The sequence below is a fragment of the Etheostoma spectabile genome, chromosome 4 (genome assembly GCF_008692095.1).
Source record: "Etheostoma spectabile isolate EspeVRDwgs_2016 chromosome 4, UIUC_Espe_1.0, whole genome shotgun sequence".
NCBI classification, from domain to species: domain Eukaryota; kingdom Metazoa; phylum Chordata; class Actinopteri; order Perciformes; family Percidae; genus Etheostoma; species Etheostoma spectabile.
The window spans coordinates 9,920,724-9,933,557 of record NC_045736.1 but is presented as its reverse complement, the minus strand read 5'-3'; the positions used below and the strand labels follow the sequence as shown (position 1 = coordinate 9,933,557).

The following is a 12,834-nucleotide window of genomic DNA, read 5'->3' as shown; positions in this document are numbered from 1 at the left end:
ATGCCATGTTTTTAATCTTTTTCAGGCTATTAAAGCCATATTATACTCTTATTTCAGGCAAGTGTAAAACAAAATCCTCCTGTTAAGTCAGCTTCATTCCAAGTCTGGGTGAGACAACACATATCCAGTGTGTCACTCAGGTAATATAGGAGCATTCTGATGTAGGATTTTAAAATTAAGGGCTTAAATTTAAAGATATATTGAAATTTTTTCAGGTTGTTAAAGGCACATTTTACTCTTTTTCAGGCTACTCTAAAAAGGAATCTTCCTGTTAAGCCAGTTTCATTCCAAGTCTGGGTGAGACAACACATATACAGTGTGTCACTCAGGTAACATCGGACCATACTGATGTAGGATTTTAAAATTAAAGACTTAAATGTCTATTTATTGCTAGATTTTAAATCTTTTTCAGGCTACTCTAAAAAGGAATTCTACTGTTAAGCCAGGTTTATTACAAATCTGGGGGAGACATCACATATCCAGTGTGTCTCTCACGTAATATTTAAAATATAGCATTAAATAGACATTCAAGGCTTTAATTTTAAAATCCACTTTAGAATGGTCAGATATTACCTGAGGGACGCACTGGATATGTGATGTCTCCCCCAGACTTGGACTGAAGCTGGCTTAACAGGAGGATTCCGTTTTACAGTAGCCTAAAATAAGACTATAATATGGCTTTAACAGCCTGAAAAAATGTCAATATAGCTTTACTTTTAAGCCCTTAATTTTAAAATCCTACATCAGAATGCTCCGATAGAAGCTACCTGAGAGACACACTGGATATGTGATTTCTCCCCCAGACTGGGAATGAAGCTGGCTTAACAATAGAATTCCTTTTTAGAATAGCCTGAAAAAGAGTATAAAATGGCTTTAACAGGCTGAAAAAGATTTCAAATACAGCTGTACTTGGACATTAAATTCTTTAATTTTAAAATCCTACATCAGAATGGTTGGATATTACCTGAGTGATACACTGGATATGTGTTGTCTAACCCAGAGTTGGAAGGAACCTGGCTTAACAGGAGGATTCCGTTTTAGAGTAGCCTGAAAAAGAGTAAAATATGCCTTTAACTGTCTATGGCTGCAATAAAGCCAACTGTCATTGAATAAAGAACTATGCTCTCTCTCTCTCTCTCTCTCTACCTCTCTCTCTCTCTACCTCTACCTCTCTACCTCTACCTTTCTTTCTTTCTCTCTCTCTCTTTCTCTTTCTCTCTCTCTCTCTCTCTCTCTCTCTCTCTCTCTCTCTCTCTCTCCCTCTCTCCCTCTCCCTCTCCCTCTCCCTCTCCCTCTCTCCCTCTCTCTCCCTCCCTACCCGGGTCAGTAGGTGTCGCTGTGCAGTTTTGCTCGCGGTTTTGTCAGCAGAAGAGAAAAGTCCCCTCTGGTTTTCCGTAGCGTTACGAAAGCCTAAGAAGGTTAGCTAGCTTGCGTGCTAACTTCACATTTCGGCGTGCTGACATTGAGGACAACCAGGATAACCTGCGCTTGTTATCGCAATAAAGGTAAAGAATTATTTAAGTCTTGTCTCTGACAGGAGAAGACGATAAATAGTATGAATGGCGTTACACCGCTGACCAACTGTTCGCATCTTGTAGTGTTAAAGGGGAGATGTGCTATCTTGTAGAGACAATCAATAATAAGCACCAATGTAACGCAAATGAAAAAAACCTCGTGAGCCCAAAACCAATGCTAGTTTAGGTTTTTAACAGGGCCACAGCTGAATCTGGACTGTCGGTGTATTCATCACAAACTCAAACTTTAAGACTCAAAGATTGTACAAAGATAGACGGCGCGTCATCCATGGTCTCTAACTTCTGTACAAAAGTGAAGCCAATTTTATTCTCAATCTCTCACATCCATGCCAGTTAGTACTTTGAGGCATTACATTTGTTTTACTTTGCAGCTACGGTGTTTTATTTACATGTATGCAAGTACTGCAGTGGTGGAAGAAGTATTCAGATTTCTTCCAAAATGCATCAGTTGATACACAAATTATATTATTGGATTACAGATTAGCTGACTTTAATTACTTCATATATTGTTGGTTAGTTTTATTATCTAACAATCCATCGTTTTATAAACCTGTTAATATTAATGTGACAATTAATAAATACACCTGTAAGATAATTGTAAATAATACAGTATCCCTCTAAAATGTAGTGCAATAGAACTATCAACTAGTATAAAATACAATGTAGTGAAAGGGTTGAATATACGTAAGTTTACATAGAAATATTTGTATGTATTATATGGTAAATAAATTGAGAAACTATTAAATGGATAAAATAACCAGATGAAATGCCATTTGGCTAACCACATTTAAAAAACTTAGAAATCAAAGCACTTCCATTGCACTGATGCAAAAATCATTTGGCCATAAAACAATACTGCAAAGTGATTTGCAGCATTTTAAAATTACCAGCTACCACAGCATAAATGGTTTGAAAAAAAAATCTAAAATGTATGTATGTCATAATGCCCACCCATCATATTTGAGTAACCACTACTGTAGCAGTACTGAGTGTTATGCTGCTGAACCTGCTCTGGCTTTTTGTCCCGTTTCCTTCAGGATCCCCATCATGGTGTTTGGAAAGCGACTGGCAGACATCGGCTATCGGACGTTTTCTGCCTCGATGATGCTGCTGACGGTCTACGGAGGCTACATGTGTGCGATGCGAGGATACCGCTACGTGCAGAAACAAAAACAGCTGAAACTGGCAGCAGAAAACCAGGATCTTGAAGTTATCAAAGACTGACTGGAGATGGACTATTCCTTTTTTTGCACAGATGTGGACATTTCAATTCCTCTCTTTTTTTGTCCGTCGCTAAATCATTGAGATGTTAATTCCTCTCAGAACATTTAAGTGATTTCATTGTTGACGGTTTTGTGCCCTCACAAGAAAGATGTTTATAAAAACTTCAGCAAGAACATATTATTTGCATCAATGGCCCGTGTAAAAGGGTTTCAGGAGTAAAAATGGCTCTAATTGTTTGTATTATATTAAATGCCTTTAACCATACAAAGCAACGTAGTGTTTTCTTAAACAGGACTGCAACAAGAAAGACATTTCACAACAGAGTATATTTGTAAATATCTATTTTACAAGGCCCTCAAGTGAGAAAGTGATACCGGACATTTTGTATAGTCCTCATGCCTGGAATCTTCCATAGGCAATGACAAACAGTTTGATAAACATTTGGTCTCATAAGACATAGTAGAAAAACAATAAGTCACACAGTTGCCAAACAGTGTTTTTAAAAGGAGAAATCGACACTAGATCGCAGAAGGCAGTGACTGCTATTTCAACTTTCAAGAGTGTATTACTGGTCACACACTTAGCAGGAGCCCTTCTTTTAAGAGCTTATAAAACCACAGCTACAATAGTTATTTATATGTATAAAACCTGCTGTAACGTCGCATAGTACTTTCTGCCTTTTGTGATCCAGTGTGAATCAACACGCAAGACAAAAATAATCAAGTTCATCTGACCAATAAAACTGGGAGAGAACATTTAAAAATAATCAACCTCTGCAGCCCAACAACCCATCAACACTCCCATCATTTGAAAAATAAGGCTAAGCAACTCACCTTCTAAAACTGATTTTTCATATTATTTCAGTGTTTACATGTCACCTCTTTAGATGTGTTGTACATGACAGTACAGGGCTCTCCAAAGCTGATGTGTCTGCATATCCATCGTCCGTTTATGAATCTGTGCTTACTTAAGTGTGTGTCTGCATGTCCATTGTCCGGGTGTGTGTGTGTGAGCGCCTTGCACGTCAAGGGAATGTCAAAAGGCAAAGCTTCTAGAGACGTGAGGGACGAACTGCAGGGGGCTCCCAGCCTCACGTCACCCGCTGCTGTGGTTCAGCCCTCGGGCTTTAGCAGCAGCACAGTAGCCATTAGTGCCGTTTTCTTCCTTGGGCGTATGAAAAGAAGCCTTGGGGCCTTCTACGGGCGTGTTGGACTCTTCCCCTGAGCTGCTCTCAATGTCACTGCGGACATCGTTGCATACCTACAAGACAAGTGGTGAAGAAAACAGCATATTATTCTTTTTTTTCTATAAATATAACACTTGAGAGAAATGAGGTTAGAAAAAATACTGTAACCACTGAACGCTCAGCTTTGAAGTAACCTAATTATAACAAACACTGCTATAAATGAGGTATTTGAGCCATTTTAAGTGGAATTCAAGAGTTCAAGATCTTTTTGGCATCTGATGTTGTGATTTTCTTACAGGTAAAACATGAGTCATGTAGCTGTTCTAGCAGTCAAGTGTGGAGTGGCTGCTTTACACGATGTTCCAAATTATTATGCAAATTGGAATTCAGTGTTAAACACTATTTAGTTTTTGACTCAAACTTATGGATAGTCTTGTGTCTCTGTTCACTGAAATCAATCTCAGACATCTATAATAATTAGTTGGCCAGGTAAGCCCAATTAAAAGAAAACTACTTAAGAAGGAGGTTCCACATTATCAAGCAAGCCACAGGTTTCAAGCAATATGGGAGAGAAAAAAGATCTCTCTGCTGCAGAAAAGCGTCAAATAGTGCAATGCCTTGGACAAGGTATGAAAACATTAGATATTTCACGACAACTTAAGCGTGATCATTGTACTGTAAAGAAATTTGTGGCACAGACTGGTTTGTGCAGATAAAGGCATAATGAGGAAGGTTACTGCCAGACAAATTCATCTGATTAAGAGAGCAGCTGCTAAACTGCCACTACAAAGCAGCAAACAGGTCTTTGAAGCTGCTGGAGTCCCGCAGGTGTAGGATCCTCCAGAGGCTTGCAGTTGTGCATGAACCTACCACTCGGCCACCCCTAACCAATGCTCACAAGCAGAAACGGTTGCAATGGGCCAAGAAATACATGAAGACTAATTTTCAAACAGTCCTGTTCACTGACGAGTGTCGTGCAACCCTGGATGGTCCGGATGGATGGAGTAGTGGATGGTTGGTGGATGGCCACCATGTCCCAATAAGGCTGTGACGTCAGCAAGGAGGGGGGGGGAGTCATGTTTGGGCCGGAATCATGGGAAGAGAGCTGGTAGGCCCCTTTAGTTTCTGACTGACCCCTTTCTTTCATGTTAGCAAAATCATCTTCATGCTTGTGCTGCAAAGAATACCTCTGTCGTTGACTGCTATGGGCATAAAGGAGAGAAACTCGTGGTGTGGCCCCTGGCCTCAACCCTATTAGGAACCTTTGGAGCATCCTCACGCAAAAGATCTATGAGAGCGGGAGGCAGTTTGCATCAAAACTGCAGCTCGGGGAGGCTATTCTGACATCCTGCAAAGACATTAAAGCAGAAACTCTCCATAACCTCACAAGTTCAATAAACGCAAGAATTGTGAAGGTGATATCAAAGAAGGGGTCCTATGTTAACATGTAACTTGCTTTGTTAAGATGTGTTTGATTGAAAATACTTTTGATTTCAGTTCAAGTTCAACAAACGACCATTTTCAGTTCTTTACGACCTATAAAATGTTTTGCAACTCTTGTAATTTGGAACAGTGCATTTTGAGTTTATTTATTGAAAAAAAAATACTGTTTTCATTGGGTGGTTTGATGAATGAAATTTGACTTATACCCTGACGTATGAAAATTATACTGTCATTTGCATCCACCCTTTAGGAAAATAAGTGTTAACTATAATTTACATAATAATTTGGAACGCGGTGTAGACTAGCCTGTAAATGGATGAAAGAGTAAATAATATTTCTCATAACTGTAGGTAAGGTGATTGAAGGCATCAGTAGTAATTGTCAATTATTAAAAAAAACAAAAACGTATCTATATAAAATTAAAAAAAGAAGGAACCACAGGCACATGTCAAAGTATTAAAATATTGTAAAAAGAGGAATACCACAATCTAAAAAAATACTGTTACAAATAAAACTCCTGCATTCAAAATCTTACTTAGAAAAAGTATGCAAGCATTATCAAGAAAATGTACTTAAAGTAAGTAAGCCAGTAAAAGTAGTTGTAACATTATAATATACTGTACTATTTTCTTATTGATGCCGGGGGTTAGGGTTAGAAGTACAGTACAAAGTAGAATAAAATGTAAAACACTAAACAAGAAAAGTTCAAGTAAGTCAGAACTGAACTCCTGCCTAATGAAAAACAGTTGGGCATACTTGACATTCATGACACTATTACCACATTATTCATCATTTACTCTCCTCTTACTGCCGTCTTTGTGAGTGGGGTTAAATCTTAAGTGCTGATCTACTGCAACAGCTTTCCAATTTAAACCCAGTGCAGAAATGGACAGGGCGGATGAAATGAAGATTTTCGAAAGGAATCATAGCAGAGGGAGTTAGACACTTACAGCCAGAAACAGAGACGGTAAAGGTCACAAGTGGACAAAGCAAATGGAGAAGAAGCAAGAGAGTATTGGAGAAGGGCGCATTGGACAAAGAGACAGAAAGACAGGATCTCCCTCTCTCGTTCCAGAGGGAGAGGAAACAAACGGCGTCTGCAGAGAGAATGAGAGAGAGTGTCAGGGACAGCTAGGAAAGAAGCGTAGAAGCAGCAACTTCCTCACCAACCATAGCTAGGACGTGTTTCCATAGATATTCTGGTCATAGACTGAGGTCTGGCTGGGACTAATATTTATTTTGTGTTCTTCCAAGTTAGTGTTTTGAGGTCAATAGGTTTAGGACATTTGTTAATTTTTGCTTACACAAATCTAATAATAATAATAATAATAATAAAAAAAAGAGTTCTGACGATGGAAATACTTTTTTTAAATAGGCCACTTTGGACAGAGTTTAAGCTGCACTAAGCCTTATGAAATTACACTGCACTGATTAGATGTTTGTACGAGAAAAGAAGATGTCAGAAGATGATTATTTGTATGTGCTAGTAGCTGAAAAATAATCGTCTTGTGCAAGAATAGCTCGGATGTGTAAGCAGGTCCTTACAGTAAGGCTGCAACTAATGATTTTCATTGACTGATCTGCTGCATATTTACTCAATTGAGAAAATGTCAACAAAATGTTGAAATATTGTTAAGTAACCAATACAGTTTCTGAGAGTGGGAGGGAGGTATCTTTAAATATTGTGTTATATTTGACCAGAAGTCTAAAATCCAAATATATTTAATTTACTGTCACATAAGACAACCAAAAGCAGCAAATCCTTACATTTGAGAGGCTGGAACAGGCGAATTATTGTCCTTTTGCTATAAACCACTATATAAACACTATCAAAATAGTATAAATGATTGTCTAAATAGTTTTTCTGTCAATCAATTTATTGTTTAAGTTCTACATTACCGTAATTCTCAGAAATGTGTACTGTGTGGTGGTGACCCACCTTGCCCCGCAGCATGGCTTTGACAGCTATACGGGCTATGAGGTAGAACCAGATGATATGCAACACTTGAAGGACCAGCAGCAAGAAGTTGAAGAGCCACCAGGATGGGTATGGCCCGACTATGGCCCAGCTCTCAAACATAGTGGAGTTCAGGACCCTGGAAAACAAGGAGACAAATGGTTTTAATCTTTAATCATATTATTATCCAGCAATCTTCTAATGAGGCCCATTGAATGTAATTCCCATTTGGATTCCAATGGCAGCCAGGCAGATGAGTAACACTGTCCAACTGTAATGTTACGTGAGTAATTGGTGGGGTCATGTCTTCCTTCAAATCCAGGTGCGTGACCGGAGACTGTCAACAGACCCACCTCGCCCCAGCAGAGGTATGGATTTCAGCTGCACCACGACACTGAATATAGGTGCTCAGGTTACTTCTATCAATAATGGGTTCCCTATTGTCCGTCTCTGTGGAGGTTAAGCTTCAACATCCAGGCCTCTGTCGAGGAACAGTCACTATCCAAATAGCTCCCTTGACCCTAAACATTAGCACACATCTCACGTCACGTAAAATGATGAACAAGCTGTCAGGCATCCTGGAAATTGCCTCATCGGATTTACAAACCAGTGGTAGTTGCATCATTTTTTTGTTATTTCTTACAACAGAGCATTGGGGGGGGGGGGCACAGGGTATTATGTACCAAAACTTAATTCAACTAAAGAACTATAGGATTATATTGTTTTCTGTGCACACATTTGCTGACAAAATTAAAGTTCAATAGACTGTGTTATGCTCATTAGGGATAGTCACATTATCGACCCCGGCCAAATATCGAGCCTTTGTATTGGCAGGTTGCAGATTGTATCAGCGTTTTATTTGACCTATAACCGATAAAGTTATTTAATTAAAAAGTGAGCTATTTTGGCTCTGCTACAGCTCTGGGACCGTCCCTCTGCTTCAGCTTCACTCACCACTGAGACTGACTCCATGTCCCGCCCACAACTCTATCTGACTGTCACTCACTGTGCATTATGTTGAAAGTTTCTAATATATTAAATAATTCCTTAAAGCATTTAAACAAAGTGTTGTGTTGGAGTTTGTAACATTCCAAAATAATTATTAATTATTAATTAATTTTGACTTAAAGATTTTCATTTTTACTTTTAATGAATATTGGTTTCATTAACTACTAATAATTTGTATGGGCCTTAAAAAAAAACAGTATCGTTCAATTGCTAATTCTCATATTTGCCAACCTGAGCTCAGCCAACTTCAAAGCTAAAGCTAGATTATCATTTCCTGCCAAAATACAGATATTGCAATGAGCTCTTGTGCGTTCATAAATTCTATGTCCGAGTAGTTATACTATTTACTCTGAGGTTGCAGGTGTCAGTGAGAACTCACCATACTGGATATATAATTAGTCGTGTGATGAAGAATGCCACACTAAACATGATGAACAGGGAGTCACACAAGCGCTGGTACTTGGCATAGTTGGCCAGCTTGGCTGCCTGTAGGAAAACAAAATAACACAAGCAACAGTTAATGTTAAGTTTAATGTAGAGCCTAATTGTTTACCACGTATCAACCCTGTTACATTCCTGGGCTCATACACTTATCTAGTTTACAATTTACAATCTAGATCACTTGGAGCTCAGCCAAGAGAACATGACTGGAAACACTAAACAACAATATCAATTCATCTTCATTGTAAAAGAAACCAACTGAACCTACTGAACAATATCATAAGAGGAAACAACTATATGTAAATGTAGATTTTTACTGTATCCACAGCAGTTGTTTCTATGTTTTCCTTATCTTGCCTTTATTTTGTTTAGTAGTAGTAGTATATCAGCGTATTAACGATAGCATCTGTTCAATATCAGATCTGTAAAAATAGCAAGACAGTGTTCTGTTTCAAATCACATAATACACCAAGTGGTCATGTGATTAGACATACCTTTACTTTCTACGCTGTCAGAAAAGCTGTAAATAAAGTATTGAGTATCAGGACTGGGTGGAAAGGATCAGTTACAGTTTGAGTGTAACCGTAAAATGGCTAGAAGCAAAGTAAAGTACAGTATATTTGATTTGTAGTTAATTGCTTTAAAACATTGCAATGCATCTCTAGTGCATTGGATTACAGTAGCGTGGTTATTATAATACAATCTATATATTCAATCAACGCAGGTTTGTGTGTGATTAGAGTCCCCACTGTGTCTGACTGACCTCTAGCAGGAAGTCAGAGGCATCGTGTACACACATTACGAGGCTCCCTACTCGCGTCATGTTGTTGACGTAAGAAAAGCTGATCAGGCCAACTGTCGCCAGGTGATGGATGAACATGATCTTGAAGTCCTGTAATGGAAAATGATGAGACAGGGATGGTTAGCATACATGTTTACTTGTAAAGTTGCCTTGTGTTGTTGTGGAGTGTTTTTTTTTACACAAATCCCACTTCTTTGTTTTGCCATTGGGGGCTTTGACTGTTAAAAGGTTTAAACATTTGACACATTGGGGTGTTTGCGTTGAGGTGAACTAGTGGTTCAGATTCAAACAAGACTCTTATTATATGTCATACACCTCTTTCTCTCCCCCGTGTTTCCGGTCACTAACAATAAAGGCAACATGCCAAAAAACATCTTCAAAAAGGTTGACACAAAGCATTCAGCACTGCTCAAAATCAAATAACTATGATAACGCACAGGCCGTGGTGAATAAAGTTGCCTTATAAGTCGAAAAAAGTAATAAAATTCAACATTCTGTTCACAAAATAGAGATGTGGTGGACATAAAAGCTTTGCTGACATCAGACATTTGAGTGGTTTATATGCAATATGTTAAATTAATACTAAAATCAAGTTGATGCACAAAAGTGATCAGATATGATCAGTTGTTTTGCAGTGTCTGGCTGCACCATTTTGCATGATCTTAAGATGACAACACAAATGTTATCAACTCTTAAAATCAAAACCCCATTTGCTGTTAAAATCACTACAGCAAAAGAATGAAGAAAATTAATGTTGATTTATTCTCTCTCAGCCCCCCACACAACACACCGTTACTAATGCCCAAACTATGTATGCATGTCAACTGTCACAAGATGGTAAGACACGCAAACTAAAAAAAAAAAAAGGCCATGCAGCAGTGAACGTGGCATATTATACAACACATGTACACTTTGAGTGGATATGTGCCAATGCTCTTTAAACTGGAGGAAGTTCTCCTCTCTAAAGGTTTAGACTTGCACAGGGGGAGAAGATATAGGTGAGATATTAATAGTGCAGAACAACTGAAGACAAACACACATGCAGAGATGTTAGCAAAGACAGGAGAAAGTCAAGACATCAAATCTTTGGTAGAAAATATTTTCGGTCTTGAATAAAAACAAGCTGTTTTTATGGTCTACAACAGCACAGCCCCTGAACGTAATGTGTACATGAAATACTGTAGTTCCAACTACAAAGACTCCAGAGTTTGTAAATTCAGTGATGTAAAACATCCATGTTCATAGAGTCTCTCTAAAAAGTTTTAAAACCTGACAATTTCCTTCTGTAGACCAGTTTAAATTAGTTTAAGTCACTATTGTACGCAAGAATACCGGCTCTTTTGCTTGTGTTGAAATACTTTTTAACGTGCGTGTTTACTTACTACCTTTGTGGTTTGGAACAAACTGTAAAGTAATCATGCACCTGAGCTGAGTTAGGGTTGGGAAAGATGAGAACAGTGACAAATGCCTTTAGGAATATCCTTTAGCTTGATAAACACAAATTTACTAAAACAATCAGCTTAACAGGAGTTCCATTTGCCTCATCAAAACATCACATTATGAAGAAAACATATATTATACAGAATGTGAAATCAGGCCAGATGCCTCTTCGCATTCAGCTCCACTCCTACACCCGTCAAAATAAAACGAGTCACACTGACCTACTTTTCCAGCTTTACATTCCAGATATTTAAATGATATTAAAGGATGTCTGTAACTAACTTCAGCTCTAATACACTTGTATTTAGAATAATTTCTGTAATTCTTATGTTAGGCCTCCTCCATCCTGCAATCACATGACTGTGGGTACCCTCGTGCTGAAATTACAAAGCATACACAGACGGAGCATTCACAGACGAATCAGCACCGCGCCCCTCCTCCCAAAAAATAAAAACATGTGACCATCCAAAATTAACACAACTGTTAGAGCTTATAACAAAGCAAACTTACAATCAAGTTTGATCTGGATGTACTGTGACGTATGTGAATACATTTTTTTCTTTTTTTCTTTAAACTTTGCATAACACACCACACACACACACACACACACACACACACACACACAACACACACACACACACACACACACACACACACACACACACACACACACCACACACACACACACACACACACACCACACACACACACACACACACCACACACACCACACACACACACACAACCAACACACACACACACACACACACACACACACACACACACACACACACACAGTCTCTGCCACTGACAAATGAGAACCAACTAGATACATTAAGAAATGCTTCACAGCAGGTGTGTATCCAGTGTAGTCTAACCTAACAGAGACAGTGTTAGGCAGGAGTGTTGTTCCTCTCACCTTCCTTTTGATGTCAGTGAATTGGGAGAACATGAGTGACCAGTAGAAGGCCAGTTCTGTCACATAGTAGCGGTAAAGACCCGGAGTCATGACCTGAAGAGACAGAGAGTTGAGACAGGTTCAGGGAGTCACTTCAAATAAGAATTGTATTAATTTTAAAATGTTTCTTTAAACACAAACTATACTGGATAGCACACAGTGTTAAGAGTGAAGGAATCAAGTGTGTGACCACCACTATGCTCATCACAAAACACCTCCTAGCCCAAAAAAATCACCATGATGTCCAAAGTTGTGTAATAAAGCATGAGAAGTCCTGCTGCCCAGTGAATTGTCATTGTCTAACAATTGTGTCTTAAACAGGGCTCAATATATATGATAATCAAGAATCCTTATATTTAACTTGTCAGACTGCTTTTTATGAAACATCAGTTGTACAAGGAACAGGAAAAAGACAGTAAAGTGGAACAGATACTGACAATGCTTCTGCGTTCACGCTCTGTGTCGTTTCCTTAAGTGTAAAGTGGTAGAGGAAAAAAGTCAACAACTGTGGACTGCATAACTGTGTGCCAGTTTATTATGTACAAAGTCATGCAGTCCAATACAATAGCTTTGCAATAAAAGTTCAGTTCTTGACTTTGCTGGTTCAACTCAGAGGTAATGTCTGAGGCTGTAGTTGTTTGGATTGTATTGGATTGCATTAATAGATTATATAGACAGAATAGAATTGCATCCTACCTGATAGGGATAACCATACCAGCAATGCCGTGTATCCCACATCCAAGGATACTAAAAACAAACACATATTAGTTCAAAGCACAATCCATGAGGCTATTACCTTTGGAAATATACCCAGCCAATCAAATATTATCAATGAAGGAA

The 12,834-nt window shown here is 38.5% G+C and overlaps 2 protein-coding genes across 4 annotated transcripts in view; one reads left to right on the top strand and one right to left on the bottom strand.

Moving 5' to 3' along the window:
- The first annotated feature begins 1,383 nt into the window (after positions 1-1,383).
- cox14 (cytochrome c oxidase assembly factor COX14) lies at positions 1,384-3,021 on the top strand. Of its 3 annotated transcripts, none has more exons than XM_032514178.1 (2): positions 1,384-1,512; positions 2,571-3,021. In XM_032514178.1, the coding sequence occupies exon 2, from the start codon at positions 2,583-2,585 to the stop codon at positions 2,757-2,759; it is 177 nt and encodes a 58-aa protein (XP_032370069.1). In that variant the 5' UTR covers positions 1,384-1,512; positions 2,571-2,582; the 3' UTR covers positions 2,760-3,021. The 3 variants fall into 3 exon arrangements, with proteins under 3 accessions (XP_032370069.1, XP_032370068.1, XP_032370067.1); XM_032514177.1 differs by having other exon boundaries at positions 1,385-1,504; XM_032514176.1 differs by lacking the exon at positions 1,384-1,512 and adding an exon at positions 2,191-2,197 and having other exon boundaries at positions 2,573-3,021.
- The window catches only part of cers5 (ceramide synthase 5), a 22,209-nt gene continuing 12,152 nt past the window's right edge, over positions 2,778-12,834 (bottom strand). Inside the window, exons 5-10 of the mRNA XM_032514170.1 lie at positions 12,691-12,741; positions 11,956-12,048; positions 9,558-9,686; positions 8,733-8,839; positions 7,328-7,484; positions 2,778-4,019 (exon numbers count right to left, since the gene is read on the bottom strand). Coding sequence (XP_032370061.1) covers positions 3,855-4,019; positions 7,328-7,484; positions 8,733-8,839; positions 9,558-9,686; positions 11,956-12,048; positions 12,691-12,741 — 702 coding nt within the window. The 3' untranslated portion in view covers positions 2,778-3,854. The remainder of the gene's footprint in view (positions 4,020-7,327; positions 7,485-8,732; positions 8,840-9,557; positions 9,687-11,955; positions 12,049-12,690; positions 12,742-12,834) is intronic.